The following is a 15,540-nucleotide window of genomic DNA, read 5'->3' on the forward strand; positions in this document are numbered from 1 at the left end:
TGACATAGGAACATGGGTTTTTCAGAAAACTGTTGTGATTTAGAAGACATTTGTAGAATCGACGTCTGGTCTAAAAAGTGGTTACATTAAGTGGTTGTATAATCTTCATATGGCTCCGTCCTTAGATTGTGAAGATGGTGAAGAACTCCAAAGGCAAGCCCATTACGCTCTCCGTGGGGGACGGAGCAAACGATGTCAGCATGATCTTGGAGGCGCATGTTGGCATCGGTAAGAATCCTGCAGCGTGCCAGAACTCACTTCAAGGGATTTTTCCAAACGTGCTGTCCCTAATTGAAGAAACTTTTGTTGTTGTTGTTGTTTTTAATGCTGTGAGTATCATTACAGGTATAAAGGGCAAAGAGGGGCGTCAGGCAGTGCGGAACAGCGACTATGCTATCCCCAAATTGAAACACCTCAAGAAGCTTTTACTGGCACATGGGCACCTGTACTACGTCCGCATCGCCCATCTTGTGCAGTACTTCTTTTACAAGGTAGGATGCTCTGTCTGTCATTTCCATTAACCCATTTAGACCGTAGGACGTGTGTAGCCGTCATAGCTAATCCAACCTATAGCTCATTTTCATTGATGTCAAACGAAAGAAAAATATTCCGATTTTCTTTCCTTTTTTTGGGGGGTTGGCCTCTCCTTCTGCACCTTACTCCTTGCTGTTCGCGCATGCGCGCTGCCATTCACTTCCCTGTTTACCGCTCAGAAAGAAAGGCCTCGTATCTCCTAATCTAGGGAGCTCTCCATGGTTTTGACCAAATGGATATACTACTCTCTTCATTTCTAACTTCAACATGCCTCTCGTTTAACCCATTCTGACCTGAGATCAGATTCATACGAGGTTTCCACCGGACACCCACTGGTCTGATGAACCCATTCTGACCTGAGATCAGATTCTAAAAATGTCAGTCGCTCTTCGATTTTTCAATTTTTTTTAAATAGCTAAAGCATAACATGATGCTGACACCAAAATGGGTGCCCGGTCAGAATGGGTTAAAATATGAACGTGAGGGAATATCGAGCGACTTTATCGTAATCATAGCGAGGTATGCAAGCAACATTATTTCTCTGTGTTTTTGTACGGAACGGAAGGGCTTTCAGAGTAAAACCTGCCATATCTGCGCGGCACCCCGAGCTGTTATTTTGAAAGAAATCCCGGCGCTGATTGTGTTTGGGTTTTTTTTAAGTTTAAGTAGTAGTGCAATTAGAAGCTCTACAAGCTCTGCGACACGTCACGAAGCGGCGTGTAGTCTGCTATTTTTACCAGTTTTGTAACTCGGCCAAACAAATGTCTCATTTCTCTTGAGCTTAAACGTTTGGGAACCACTGCTATATACAGTCCATGAATTGATTCAACTATGGCGTTTCATCTTCACCAAACACTGTCACAAAACATGCCTGAGTGAGGCCAAGTGAAGCGTTTTAAATCCAAGCCTCTTGTCTTTCTCCTTTTGCAGAACCTTTGCTTCATCTTACCTCAGTTCTTGTACCAGTTCTTCTGTGGCTATTCGCAGCAAGTGAGTATTGTCGTCAAGGTGCTCTCTCTCCACGGAAGACTGTGTTCCCTCCTGCACACGTTTCCCCTCTGGTTGACCTGCCCTCTCTCTGACCCTGGAATGGCTGCAGTGTGTGTGTGTGTGTGTGTGTGTGTGGGTGTGTGTGGGTGTGTGTGTGTGTGTGTGTGTGTGTGTGTGTGTGCGCGCGCGCACACGCACGCGCAAAAATAAATATGAGTTTGTGTGACCGAGTTCATGCTTGCCCAAGTCTTGTCCTCTCCAATATATTAATCCCCAGCCCTCCTGCCTCCTTCCTTCCCTCCTCCTCCCCCCCCCCCCCCCCCCAGCCCCTGTATGACGCGGCCTATCTGACGATGTACAACATCTGCTTCACCTCCATGCCCATCCTGGCCTACAGTCTGCTGGAGCAGCACATCAGCATGGAGGTGCTGCTGAGCAACGCTACCCTCTACAGGTACATTTGGGAATGACCGTTGTCTCGTTTTGCCATACTGAATGGCAAAACCTTTTAAAACAAATTGCAGAGGACCCTCATTTTGAAAATGTTTTGTGCCAGGGACGCTCGGAAGATAAAATGTACGTTAAAAAAAAAGAAAAGAACCAGGCTTTTCCACACCATAGCAAAGCCTGGTATTTGTTCCAAACTGGCCTGTGTGGAAAAAAACAAAGAATGATCACATAGTGATTGTAATGCGGCTAGAATGGCATTGTAGAGAAGTGGACTAGAGTGAGAGACGAGATTGTCTGCAGGACTCTTCTGGAGATGTATAGTTACAGCCGTGAATGATCAGCTTCAGTCAGTTTTGTAGGTCGCACCTGGAGTTGTGCATCATCTCCACTGTGCACAGCAGCACAGGGAAACTGTCTCTATATATCCATGGTATTGTTCAGTCGCTTTCCATGTGCGACACAGAAGTACACAGAAATGTGCAGGCACAGCCATGCTGTTTCACGTAATTGCGTTGGACAAAACGAAACCAGCCGGACCAACGTTAATGGCTTAATGCGTGTAGGACCCGCATTTTCCGTAGCGACGGACCCGACCGTATAAAAGATGTGAGTGATTCTGTGCGCGTGTGCATGGATGCTGTTGGCATGCTGTTGCACTGCATGCAAAGAGGAGTTAACGGGCAATTATGGGCACTAGATTTTCCCATAAACCTCAAGTTTAGCAGGCATATACAGTAATATACGGTAATATACAGGTGTGATGGTACAATTCGGGAGTTTACCGGAGTTTGTTGGAAAGTTTAACGGGAGTTTCCTGTAATATTCACATCCGTATTCCATGCTTTTTGCGCAGTGTTGCTTGCTGTCCCATCCCATTGGCCAGAGGTGTGTGCATGGATGCATAGAGTTACCGTTGGCATACATAGACATATAAACGTAGACGCCTCTTCCGGCTCTGGGGCGCGTGTCAGAATTGAAGGCACAATTTCTCCCGAGATTCCCTGCAAAGCATTTGCCTTCAATGAGCGTAACATAAGTCCCGGAAAAGACGCTCTGTGATTGGCCAGTAGTCACTTGAGTGACAGCGAGAGACATGGAGGAGTTGCATGAGTGACGTCACGCAGCGTGCCTTCAGAAAATGCCTTCAGCACTTCTAAATATGAAAGCTGCGGAGAACTGTTGCTTTGTGTTCACTCTTTAATGTTTTCTATTAGTAATCCCCCCCCCCTTTCTCTGATGTTGTACTGTTGTATTAATAACGTTGTTGTTTGTCTTGTTTTGTATTGTAATGTGTGTGTCATGACTGTTTTGTACGATTTGTAAAAAGCACTGCACTTCCGCTTGACTTCCTTCATTGGAGACACGTCGCTCCAATGAATTGCAGCGACCAATGAGGCATCTATATTTTTTTGCATGCCGTTGCTTGCTGTGCCATTGGCCAGAGGAGGCAGCCAATCAGGCCAGGTCGTCAGTATGATTAGACTATGACGATGTCGTCTAGTTTTCATGAGCGATCATTAGTCAGGTTTCACCTGACAAAAAGGAGAAAAAAAAGAATCATGTTCCGGTTAGCGTCGCATTGTTTTTGTTATAATAAAAGATGGCCATATGAAATTATACCAAACCATTATTATACCAAAATAAACTATTATACCGGTCAGTAGTCTGTAGTGCTGTCGCTTCACAGCTAGAAGGTCCTAGGTTCGATTCCCGCTGGGGACGCTGTGGGCGCTGGAGGCGTGTTCCCTCCTCCGCGTCATCAGTGCCCATACCCGAGGCAGGTTTGGGGAAAGGGCCTTTCTGTGTGGAGTTTGCATGTTCTCCCCGTGTCCCCTAGGGTAGATACCCTCACAAAAACATGCAGTAACCCTGGTCTCTAAACTACCTCCCCCTGGCAGCCAGAGGAAGTGTAGCGCCCAGGATTACATTGAATAATTGACACTGGGATAAAACAAAATCGTGGGATAAAAATTATTAAAAAAATAAATTAAAAAAAACGATACCAAACTTAAACAGATCTTAAACTAGGGGCCGCCTGATGGCGTGAAGTTATTTACGCCCCCGACCAGATCAGAAACCCGAAAATGCCAGGCTACCGCCTGAGCAACTGCCACACAGGTGCTTACTGGAAATTACATATAACTTCTAATGTAGGTAATGTCGTTTTTAAATGTATGTATAGTTTTTCAATATGGACCCTGCAAAGAGCCATGCTCTAGGGGGCACAGCTAATGGGAATCCCAATAAATAATAAAGAATGAATAGACAGGCCCAGGCCGTAGCGTAACGGTCTGGGCACCGGACTGGTGATCCAGTCGCGGTGTGCCGCGGGTTCGACTCCCGGACCCGACACGGCCTTTACCGCATGTCATCCCCCCATCTCTCTCCCGTTTCCTGTCAGCCTACTTTCTATCCCTTAAAAAATCAATAAAGGCGTAAAAAAAAAAAAAAAAAATGAATAGACAAAATGAACAACATCATTTGAGACATTGTCTGTCACGGGTGATTTGCAGTGTCTTTGGCAGCACATTTTGATTTTAGTTTTAGTCACTGTCATAATGACTGATTTTACACTTGAAAATACACTTGAAAATAGCCGATCTACAAGCTTGTAGATCGGCTATTTTCAGCATGCAACCAAGTGTAAAATGATTTCAGTCTAGTTTGTATTCATTGACAAAATTGTCAGCATATTTAGTCTTAGTTTTAGTCATCAAAGCTTAGTTTTCACTTAGTTTCCATTTAGTTTTCCTCAGTGGAAAAAGGTAGGCGATAGTTTTAGTCGACGAAAACAACTCTGGTCAATGTGCCAACCTTTTTATTGTGTGTGTGTGTCTCAGGGAGATTGCCAAGAATGCCATGCTGCGCTGGGGCCCGTTCTTCTACTGGACTCTGCTGGGAGTCTTCCAGGGCCTGCTCTTCTTCTTCGGCGTCCGATTCCTGTTCAGCAACCCAGCCCTGCAGGACAACGGCCAGGTTGGTTCAACCCCACCACCCCCTGACATAAAGCTGATGGATTTACCCATTTAGACCTGAGGACAATTCTACAAAATGTCTTCTAAATCCAAGATAGTTTTCTGAAAAACCCATGTTTCTATGTCGGTCGTTCACAACCTTTTTCATGTCAAGGACCCCCAGAATTATCTGAATTTGACCACGGACCCCCATCTAAAAATATGTTGTTCCAGCCAGGGACCCCCCCCCCCCCCCGAAGCAAAGACTTGAGTTTAAAACGTTCACTCTGAAAGAATATATATTCAAAGTTGAGCCACATTTTCACAAATTTTCAAAAAAGTATAACATAATGCTTGAAACACCAAAAGGGGTTCCCGCCCCGGAATGTGTTAAAGTCATTTGGATTTAATAGAATCCAGCATTTCGTCTATGGAAGCAAGGCACGCACCGAAAATAGGCCATCTACACGTTGTGAGCTTGTAGATAGCCTATTCAGTTATTATTGATGAGGCCTGGGCTACACCTATATGGATCTTTTTCAAAGCGCACATTTGTTTTTGTGCGTTTGGGCCTTTCAGCCACACGCAAGCTGCGTTTTCGGCCACTCAAACGAAGGTTTTTGGAAATGGATAAATAAGTGAAGATTTTCATATTTTTTTTAATAATGGAGAGGTCGAGTGTCTGGATTTGGAGATTTACGCACATAGCGTGACATGCTGACAGACAATGCAAGAAACATGTTCCACTTCCACTGTGGTAGCCTACCGGTACTTATTCCTTCATAAAAAAATATGATAGGCCTCTATGCATTTGTATTTGTCACCTCATAAGTGTGAATATATAATCAAATATAATATAGCCTACAATTGAAACCTGCTACCGCAGTGATTTTCTCCTGTGTTCAATACGTTTATGCATTTGTCTGTGGACACGGATATCTTTGTCGTATGGGCAGGGATTTTCTTTTTTAGCGGAGGACGAAAATATCCGTTTTGAAAAAGATCCATATAGGTGTAGCCCAGGCCTAAAGCGCTTTTGAAGTGGCAATAGAATACATCTTCAATCTTCCATATTTTTGCGTACTGTTTTACAAACAACAGATTGGGAATCCATGCATATAGGCATTATACTGTAATGTGGCGGCTCCCAACGTTCTCAAGTCACACAACACATTGTGAAGTTTTTGATTTTAGATTCTTTCATGTCCTCACGATGGATGGAGCGATATTCAGATTAGCGTGGCCCTTTTTAAGCACACCGAGCTCATGTTAATTAAACAACCGTTTGTCTTGTTCAATTTCTAGGTGTTTGGGAACTGGTCATATGGAACAATCGTCTTCACTGTCCTCGTGTTCACCGTCACGCTGAAGGTAAACCGTCTTGACTGACGTGCCGCTGCTGTTTACCTAGATCCTCTCATCCTAAGTCCTGTCTGTGTGTGTCATTATTGGAATGTTGTGGTTCAGTAAATCTTTTTGTTTTTTGCTTGACTGTAATCGCGCCACCGGCTCATCTTCCTTCAGCGAGCCAAAAAATCATGAATTAACTGGAGAGTGGGTTCCATGGTGGATGTTTGACATGTTGTGATTAATGTCCCAATGCAGCTGGCGCTGGACACCAGGCACTGGACGTGGCTCAACCACTTTGTCATCTGGGGCTCGCTGGCCTTCTACGTGTTCTTCAGCTTCTTCTGGGGAGGAATCATATGGTGAGCACCCCAATGAGTGACCACACATATTATTAAATGACCAGTCTGATGGGGAGGAATCACATGGTGTTTTAGTTTTACTCGTTTTAGTCGACCAAATATCATAAGATTTTAGTCGACTAAATCTTACAATTGTTTTTGTCATCGTAAAGGGAGATTTTACACTTGGTTGCATGCTAGGTTGCATGCTGAAAATAGCTGATCGGCTAGTTTTTATTTTTTTATTTTAGTCTCCAGTTTTGGTGATAAGGTGACCACCAAAACGTTGGTTAGTAAAAAAACAGAGATGTGTTTGGGGTGAGCAGTGAAGCTCTTAACCATCAGTGACTCACAGCTCAGTGGTCACCTTATCGCCCAAAAACTGGAGTATGAATCGGCCTTTAGTTTTTAGTCAACATAACTTTGTGTTTTTATTTAGTTATGTAGTTTTCGACGAACATTTTTCTTCCTACTTTTAGTGGACCAAATCAGTGTTGTTTTCGTTGACTAATACTATTACGAAAAATCGACTACCTTTTTTCACTGACAAAACTAAATAAAAACTAAGATGATGACTAAAACTATGACTAAATATACTGTTGATTTTGTCAACAAACAAAAACTAAACAAAAATGTTAGGAAGGGACTAGTGGACAAGAGATCCAGTAGAAGTCATTTTACAATAGGTTGCATGCTGAAAATAGCCGATCTCGCATTGTTTGATTGATTTATTTTTATTTTTATTTGGATCTCTTTTAGCCTTTCGGCTAATCTTCCAAGAGTCCAGAAATAAATTAAAAACATAACACAATACATTATATTACATTACAAAATAGTATATTTCATTACAAAATTACATTTCAAATTACACTGATGCTAAACGACATCAGTGAGTTAAATGTTACAACATGATAAAAATACCTATACCTCTAATCCTCAACTCATACAGCCGCACACACTCACGCACACACAGGCACAGCATATGCCTGCCCACAGACAGATACAGTTCATTCACCTATCTATGGTGGACTATGCATGGCAGGGTCGTCCTCTCCCCTGAGCCAGCTGAAAACCTGACCGCATACCAACACAGAAACTAGAACAAAAAAACAAAATCACAGCATGATAGTGCATCAATAAAATCAATCTCAGCTATAGTGATGAGTTCCATAATTTAACTGCCCTAGAAATAAAAGATCGGCCTCCCATACTAGTTTTTATTTTTGGTAGAACATAAATATCTTTGTGTCTTGATCTTGTGTTGACCTGATGTTTATCTCGAACTAATGTTAATTTATTCTTTATGTTTACTGGTTTATTAGATGTTTTTATTTTAGAAATCAATGCAAGAGACTGTTTTCTTATGCATTCAAGTGCTGTGGGCCATCCCATTCTGTTATGCAGTTCACCCGTGTCAATTTCATACCCACATCTTAAGACCATTCTAGCTGCCTTGTTTAGTGTGATCTGTAGTTTTCTCATATCTGTCTGAGTTGCATTGCCCCATACTGCACAGCAATAGTTAACGTGACTATAAATCAGACTACTGGATATTAACCTCAACGTCTCTTCAGATAAAAGCCCTGTAATTCGCCCAACCATTCCTGCCATTTTCATTACCTTTTTGGAGATATCTGTGGTATGAGCTGTCCATGATAAATTGTTGATGAAAAGCATTGTGAGCTTGTAGATCGGCTATTTTCAGCATGTGTAAAAACAGCCATTACAATGGCCCACAAAAATACATTTCTAAAATGTGACTGAAACTAAATGAAAACTATTCAAGAGACTAGGGACTAAAATCGAAATTTGCTGCCAAAAACAACAGTGGACCAAATGAACCCCCTCCCTCGTCCCTCCTGTGCAGGCCCTTCCTGAGGCAGCAGCGTCTGTACTTTGTGTTCGCCAACATGCTGAGCTCCGTGTCGGCGTGGCTGGTTATCATCCTGCTCATTATGCTCAGCCTGCTGCCCGACATCCTGCTGTCTGTGCTGCGCAAGCCCCAACGCCAGGTAGGCCTGACACGCACGCACGCACACACACACACACACACACACACATACACACAAATTATCATCCTCATATTGATACACACACAAATAATCATCCTCATAATGATACACACACACACACACACGCTAGGACATTAAGCAACTAGTCGACTAGTAAATCCACTTTTTTGGGGGGGGGGTTTCCCAGATTTTGTAGGCCTCAAGATCAGGTAGATTATAGTTATAGTCACCAATGTACACAGTTTTTAAATATACAAATATTTATTTATGAAAAAAAGAAAAGAAAAAGGTTTTTTTTTTTTTTTTTTTTTTTACATAATAGGTAGTTAAACAACTAGTCGACTAGTAAACTAGTCAACCAGTAAAAATGACTCAAAACATAACCCCAAATATAAGGCCATAAATAATAAAGTGCATATAATAAAGTATTATATGCATATATATCATTATAATTACTATGTAATTATATGAATTCATTAATGTTTGGGTTATTTATTATAACATTACACGCATACTTGAGCCAGAGGCTTAATAAGTAGAGACTCCAGACCGATTCTGACAGTCAATGTGATTCACACTCCTCCACAAACCTATGGCCAACTATATTATACATACTGTACATCAAACAAATGTTGTCTTGTTTGATTTGCCAAAGACACCACCGCGTTTTAACCCATTTAGCCTGACGTCGAAATTGTAATAATGTCTTCTAAATCATGACATCTTTCAGAAAAAACTGTTTCTATGTCAAGGACCCCAATAATTATCTGTAACACTGCGTGAAAAGAGTTAACGGGTAATTATGGGCACTAGATTTGCCCGTAAACCTTAAGTTTAGCAGGCATTATACAGTAATATACGGTAATATTCAGGTGTGATGGTACAATTCGGGAGTTTCCTGTAATAATACACATCCGTATTCCATGCTTTTTGCGCAGTGTAATTGGCCGCCAACCGCCATCTGAAAATATGTTGTTCCAGGGACCCCACAGAAGCAAAGATTAGTTAAAGAATATATTCAAAGATTTGTGCCACATTTTCACGATAAAAAAAAAATAGCAGACCTACAAGCTCGTAGCGCGGCAGCAATATGAGCTTGTAGATCTGCTATTTTTCAATAGCTAAAGTATAACATAAATAAAAAAGTGGTTCCCACCCAAAATGGGTAAAGAAAAAAAAAACGCGGTGAGGTAAATAAGCAGACTTGTCAACACTGGCGCACACACCTAATACACATGACCAAATGAGCGTGACGATTTCATCACATTTTGCTGTGATAGATGCCTTTTACGCTACAGGTTGAAATGTGTTTAATGCGTTCTTTTTTTTGTCTGTTGGAATCAGCTATTTGTTTTGCCGGAAGGAAGCACACTCATCATTTAAGATGCAACTCATCTGTGTCGATAGCAGGCCTTAAGACCTGTCGCAAAACTCTTCTTCCTCCGACTGAATATCAGTCATTCCACAGGAGGCAAATGAGTTCCGCCTGGGCTTTCCATTTTGAACGGATCCCATCGTCCCCACGGCTCATGTCATGTCGATTATAGAAGCGTGACCTTGTAGCTAGAGACATTAGATTGAGGCGGGGGGGGGGGGACTATTAATTACATTTTGTGCAAGAAATAGGCCAAATTTACACATTCTTACTCACTGAGTGGGGTTGATATTTTCATCAGTGGGGTTTTTTTCCTGTATGCGAATTGAACAGAACTTTTTTTGGATCTCGGAGAGTATAACCTTTCATGCAGCATTTTAACCAAAAATTACTTTTAACTTTTAACCTATTTTCCTTCTATACGCTTCCAAACTCTGCTCCTTAACTATGGATTCTTGCCTTTTCCGTCCTCACTAAGACCCTCTTCCTCCTCCCTCTGTCTCACCCTCTTATTGCCTCTCTTCCTTCCCTCCTCGGACCTGGTTCTGGGGCCATAGATGAAGCATCATCGCCTTCCCTCCTCGGGCCCGTCCACTATCTTCATGCTGTCCCAGACAGCCAGCACTCACAGCTTCTCTTGGAGTGACTGAGGTCTCTCTCCTCTTCTCTTTCTGCCTGCTCCTTAACCTTCATGTGTCGCCATGTCTGTGTTGTTTCCTTGCACATTCTCCCTCCTGTCTCTTTCCTGTCCTACTGGCCTCTGTTTAACTTTAAAAAGTGGTTGATTAGAGCGGTACAATCTTTCTTTCCTGCAATATTATGGCGTAAATTAGTGAAAATAGCAGATCTACAAGCTCACAACTTGTTGTGAGCTTTTAGATCGGCTATTTTCACTACTTCCTTAAAGGTATATTCAGTGATTTCGTTTTTGGCTGTGGGACCCAGCCTTTCGTCCAATCAGGATAGAGAGTCAAAAACGAAACCTAAGGTTTTTTGACCCCCAGGGGTTAACTGGGGACAGGGAGGAACTCCTTATATGGTCAGCACACTCTATAGTAGGGAGGATTATCACAACAAAACAAAAAAATAAGTGATATTTGAATTAAGTGAAATCACTGAATATACCTTTAAATATTTGTTCTAATTTATGGAATTTCTTCGATTCTTTTTCTTTCTTTTCTTCATGACATTACAGAACAAAATCGTTGGATTTTGTACTATAATGAAAACAAGTTTTAGCTGTTTTTTTAATGTTTTCAAATAATTATAATATTTAAAAACCAAATGTAGGAAACAAAAACTGATAAATACCAAATGTAGGAAACAAAAACTAAGGTGACCCATAAAAATGTCCAGTGGTTCCCAAACTTTTTCATGTCAAGGACCCCCAAGAAGATTTTTACGGCTCTAGCAGAGATTCTCATTCCGTTTAATTTCAAGGACCCCCAGTTTGACATGCATTAATCTACGGACCCCCATTTAATGGCATTTCTATATCTGGGACCCCTAATTTATATTGTAAAATCACTGTTAATTTAACTCTGAGAGTGTACAAATGGAACCATTTGTACACTGAGTTACAGACCCCATAAAGGTCCATTTCGTTCCAAATCTATCATTTAGCTGGAGACCCCCTGGAACTCCCTCAAGGACCCCCTGGGGGTCCCTGGACCCCACTTTGGGAACCACTGATTTAGTCTTTTGTGCCCCCCTCCCCCCAAGTAAGTCTGTGCCCTGCACTCCCAGCCACCTTCACCCGTTAAGCTGCCTGTGCTGCTCAAATGCCCACTGCCTCTGCATGTCCACACCGATGAATGTAGCACGCAAAGCACAGCATCTTTGATCTGCATGAGACTTCCTCAGCCAACTATACCGCATCCCCAGGACCCCCCACCACAACCTCAGCGGCTCACGGCTGTGTGTGTGTGTGTGTGTGTGTGTGTGTGTGTGTGTGTGTGTGTGCGTGTGTGCGTGTGTGCGTGTGTGCGTGTGTGCGTGTGTGTGTGTGTGTGTGTGTGTGTGTGTGTGTGTGTGTGTGTGTGTGTGTGTGCGTGTGTGTGTGCGTGTGCGTACGTGTGTGTATTAGTACGTGTGTCTGATTTTCAACATACTGTAGATGTTGGAAAGAATTGCACATGTGTGGTGTGGTGTGGTGTAGTGGAAAACTGGCCTACATTCCTATTATTATTATTATTATTATCATCACTTTGTGAATAGTATGTTGTTTTTGTCAGAAAGTCAAACCAGCTTCATGTTCTATTTATCTCTGACCTCCTTAACAACGCCACTGGAAGACGCTACTGTTGATGAAAATCTGTATGTGAGTTTCACTGTTCGCCTGGTGTTTAAATGACCACTTCACCCCTTTTGCTTATTTTAATGATGTTTGGGAGACACTTTCTTCCTGGCGTTTTTACGTGGGTAATGTGTTTTTAGATATTTTAGTCTTTCAATTAAGTGTCCATGGGCTCCATGATGTTGCGGAAACAGGGCTCACTTCCGTCCTGGACTACAATTCCCATAATGCTTTGGTCCACTGCTCCTCCTTGTGGAGGAGCAGGAAATAAGTGAGCCGCAGTGTCCATGACATCATGGAGTCCATGGACACTTTGAAATAGTGAAATATCAAAAAACACATGATATTACCCACATAAAACCCCCCGGGAAAGTGTTTCTTGTCTCCCAAACATCATTAAAATAATATCTGGTTGCAAAAGGGGTGAAGTGTAAGTGTACCTCGGTGTGTGTCGTCATGTATAACCTCAGGGCCTGTTGTCCGTGTCTGTGAAAAGTGTGTAACGTCAGTGAGTCACGGTGTCATTAGTGTCTCTTAATTCCCTCACACTTCCAGAAGAAGCCAGTTGAGTCGAGTGCGGGGGTCCCCCAGTCAGCCCAGTCTTCAGCCAGACCCCTGCTCATGAGCACCTTTTCAGACGAGTCCAATACTGTCGTATGAACACACAGGTACCAGCCCCACCTCCGCCCCTAGTGCCACTTTAAGCCAATCAAAGCCCCCCCTTCTCTCAGCCAAACTCTCCTGAAGTCAAGGGTTCCAACCTCCTACTGTTCATAAGAGAATACTAGACCACAGACACCAAACCCTCCGGTCTACACAGACCCTGTAGCCAAATTCCAATACTCTAACTTCCACGGTCGCGCACTCCACTCGCATTCGCCACTCGCACCTTAATCCCGCCTCCAAGCCAGGAGGTGAGGTCAAGCCAGTTGGACTGATATCACTGTCATTCATTATTATTATTATTCACGCCTTCAGACCCCATCTCCCAGACAGCGTAGTTTCCATCCCATAGCTGGAGGAGACCGGAGACGGTACGTCCCAAGAACAAAACGGATATTCAGTCAACACTTACACGAAACCTGCAGAAGTGAACACTTCACGTGCACTCGCAGTTTCTCGCTCCAAGCGGCTTGTTGTGGAGCTCACTCTCTCTCTCTCTCTGGTCTCTTTTGGTCTCCTCCAAAAGACAATTACCATTGTTGGGGATGCGAGTGATTTCCGGGTCAAGTTGGAGGACCGAGTGTGGAGTGAGCGAGTGAGCAGAGATTTGAGTATTGGAATTTGGCTTGTGTTGTTCTTGCAAACAGAGCCTGTTGTGGTGCCTTCTATAGTGGCTGACTGAAGAGAGAGTCGTTGTTCTTACAGTATTACAAGGGAATTCCGAGCACGACTCCAACTAATGGTAATTGTACAAAGATTAGTATATAATGAAAGGAATTGCCAGCTCTCACGGAAAGGGTCCTTCAGGTACTTTTATTTAATAGGCAATGTCAGGCATGGGCAACTAACAAGATGATTTTGTTAGCTGCCCATGCCTATTAAATTAAAGTACCTTTCTGTGAGAGCTGGCAATTCCTTTGATTATGGTTTAGAGTTTGTGTTTTTATTAAGGATCGATATAGATTATTCTATTGGTACCTAATTACTTTATTAAGACAGGTCGTCGTTTAGGTTACAGTCTAGGATAAACTCAATTTGTTACCTTTCACAATGATCTCTCTTTCAGCCTTCCTCCTAGAGATGCCCACCTCAGAAATCTTGCATGTGCTTTTTTTCTTTTATCTCCCCCACGTGTCCTGTTGACTGGAATTAAATATTAAATTCAACTTTATTTTTATTTATTTTGAATTGTCAATGAGCTGGGGACGTCTGTGTCTATCAGGGTAAATGTACGAGTGTGCTGTGCGTTATACGAGCATCTATCCATCTGTTTTCCTTCTTTTTTTTCCAAACATGAAATGGCTGTTTTAAATCTGCTTTGGAATTGTCCCAGTGTTAATAAGTTGTCTGTCGTGTCGTGGCTTTGTTTTGTGTTTGTTTGTTGCATGCTGCACGACAGCACCTGATGTTATCTTTTTGTCTGTGATTGCGAGGCACTGCTCACTCACCGCACTGTGTGTGTGTGTGTGTGTGTGTGTGTGTGTGTGTGTGTGTGTGTGTGTGTGTGTGTGTGTGTGTGTGTGTGTGTGTGTGTGTGTGTGTGTGTGTGTGTGTGTGTGTGTGTGTGTGTGTGTGTGTGTGTGTGTGTGTGTGTGTGTGTGTGTGTGTGTGTGTGTGTGTGTGTGCGTGCTTTGCCTTAACCTGAGGTTGGATACTTCAGCCATGCTGTGGCTCGTCATTGTGATCTGCGAATGAATGGGTGGTTAACCTTTTAACAACAACAACGGGCTTTGTACTTCCAGCTTTTACTCACTGTTTAATGTGGTTCTCTTATTCTCCCCCAAAGCTGTCGGAGGACTGCCTCGGACGGACATCCAGGTAAACGGGCGACAATACCCCCAGCTAAAGCTACCAGCCTATACCTGGGATCAGTAGACTAGCACAGTGGAGGAATCAGTAGCCCTCCTATCTCTATTATAGCTTCTATCTGTGGCACTGCTGTTGGGGGGTTAATTGGCTCCATTGAATGTCCGGTCAAGTTGGTCATCTTAAGGGTGTGCAGCAGCCAATCGCTGCTGCATTGTTGTTGTTTCGGTGGTGGTGTGTTTTTTGTCTTTGACTTCATGCCTCCCCCCCGCTCCTCTTCCAATGGCCTCAACGTGCTACATGTATTTCTGTGGCTGCAACGGTTAAAAAAAGGTGTTAAAGTAAACCAACATCTCGCTCTTCTTGTCCTCTCTGCCCCCCCAACCTCCTGTTCCAGGTCGCACCTGTCACGCCGCTGTCCTACAAGCACCTGAAGGAGAACGAGTGAAGGGCAAATCGAGGATCTACACAGCTACGCTAACGTCCGCCTCTTTCAGGATCCCCCTCCTCCCCACTCCAGCACACGCACACACACACACATGCACATGCACATAATACGCGCACACGCACACACACCAGTCGGGCCAGAGCTGTCCCAGCTGGTTCCGCTGCTCCGTCCCTGCTGCGAGCCCCCTCCCTGAGCGTAGCATGTCTGCAGCAGAGCAGTGTCCTGCAGCACTATGTCTGCAGCAGAGCAGTGTCCTGCAGCACCATGTCTGCAGCAGAGCAGTGTCCTGCAGCACCATGTCTGCAGCAGAGCAGTGTCCTGCAG

The 15,540-nt window shown here is 43.4% G+C and overlaps 1 protein-coding gene across 3 annotated transcripts in view; it reads left to right on the forward strand.

Annotated features, from left to right (window-relative positions):
- Nucleotides 1–15,540, forward strand: part of atp11c (ATPase phospholipid transporting 11C (ATP11C blood group)) — a 99,362-nt gene that overhangs the window by 77,816 nt on the left and 6,006 nt on the right. The window contains exons 21-30 of one of the 3 annotated variants that reach the window (XM_083785424.1): nt 126–228; nt 346–491; nt 1,465–1,524; nt 1,851–1,978; nt 4,815–4,950; nt 6,234–6,299; nt 6,534–6,637; nt 8,484–8,628; nt 13,489–13,549; nt 15,166–15,450. In XM_083785424.1, coding sequence (XP_083641550.1) covers nt 126–228; nt 346–491; nt 1,465–1,524; nt 1,851–1,978; nt 4,815–4,950; nt 6,234–6,299; nt 6,534–6,637; nt 8,484–8,628; nt 13,489–13,549; nt 15,166–15,323 — 1,107 coding nt within the window. In that variant the 3' untranslated portion in view covers nt 15,324–15,450. Of the gene's footprint in view, nt 1–125; nt 229–345; nt 492–1,464; nt 1,525–1,850; nt 1,979–4,814; nt 4,951–6,233; nt 6,300–6,533; nt 6,638–8,483; nt 8,629–12,854; nt 12,968–13,488; nt 13,550–15,165; nt 15,451–15,540 lie in introns of those variants that run through there. The other 2 variants (XM_083785425.1, XM_083785426.1) reach the window with 2 other exon arrangements.

Source organism: Protomyctophum parallelum (genome assembly GCF_964188405.1).
Source record: "Protomyctophum parallelum genome assembly, chromosome: 16".
In the NCBI taxonomy this organism is placed as follows: Eukaryota; Metazoa; Chordata; class Actinopteri; order Myctophiformes; family Myctophidae; genus Protomyctophum; species Protomyctophum parallelum.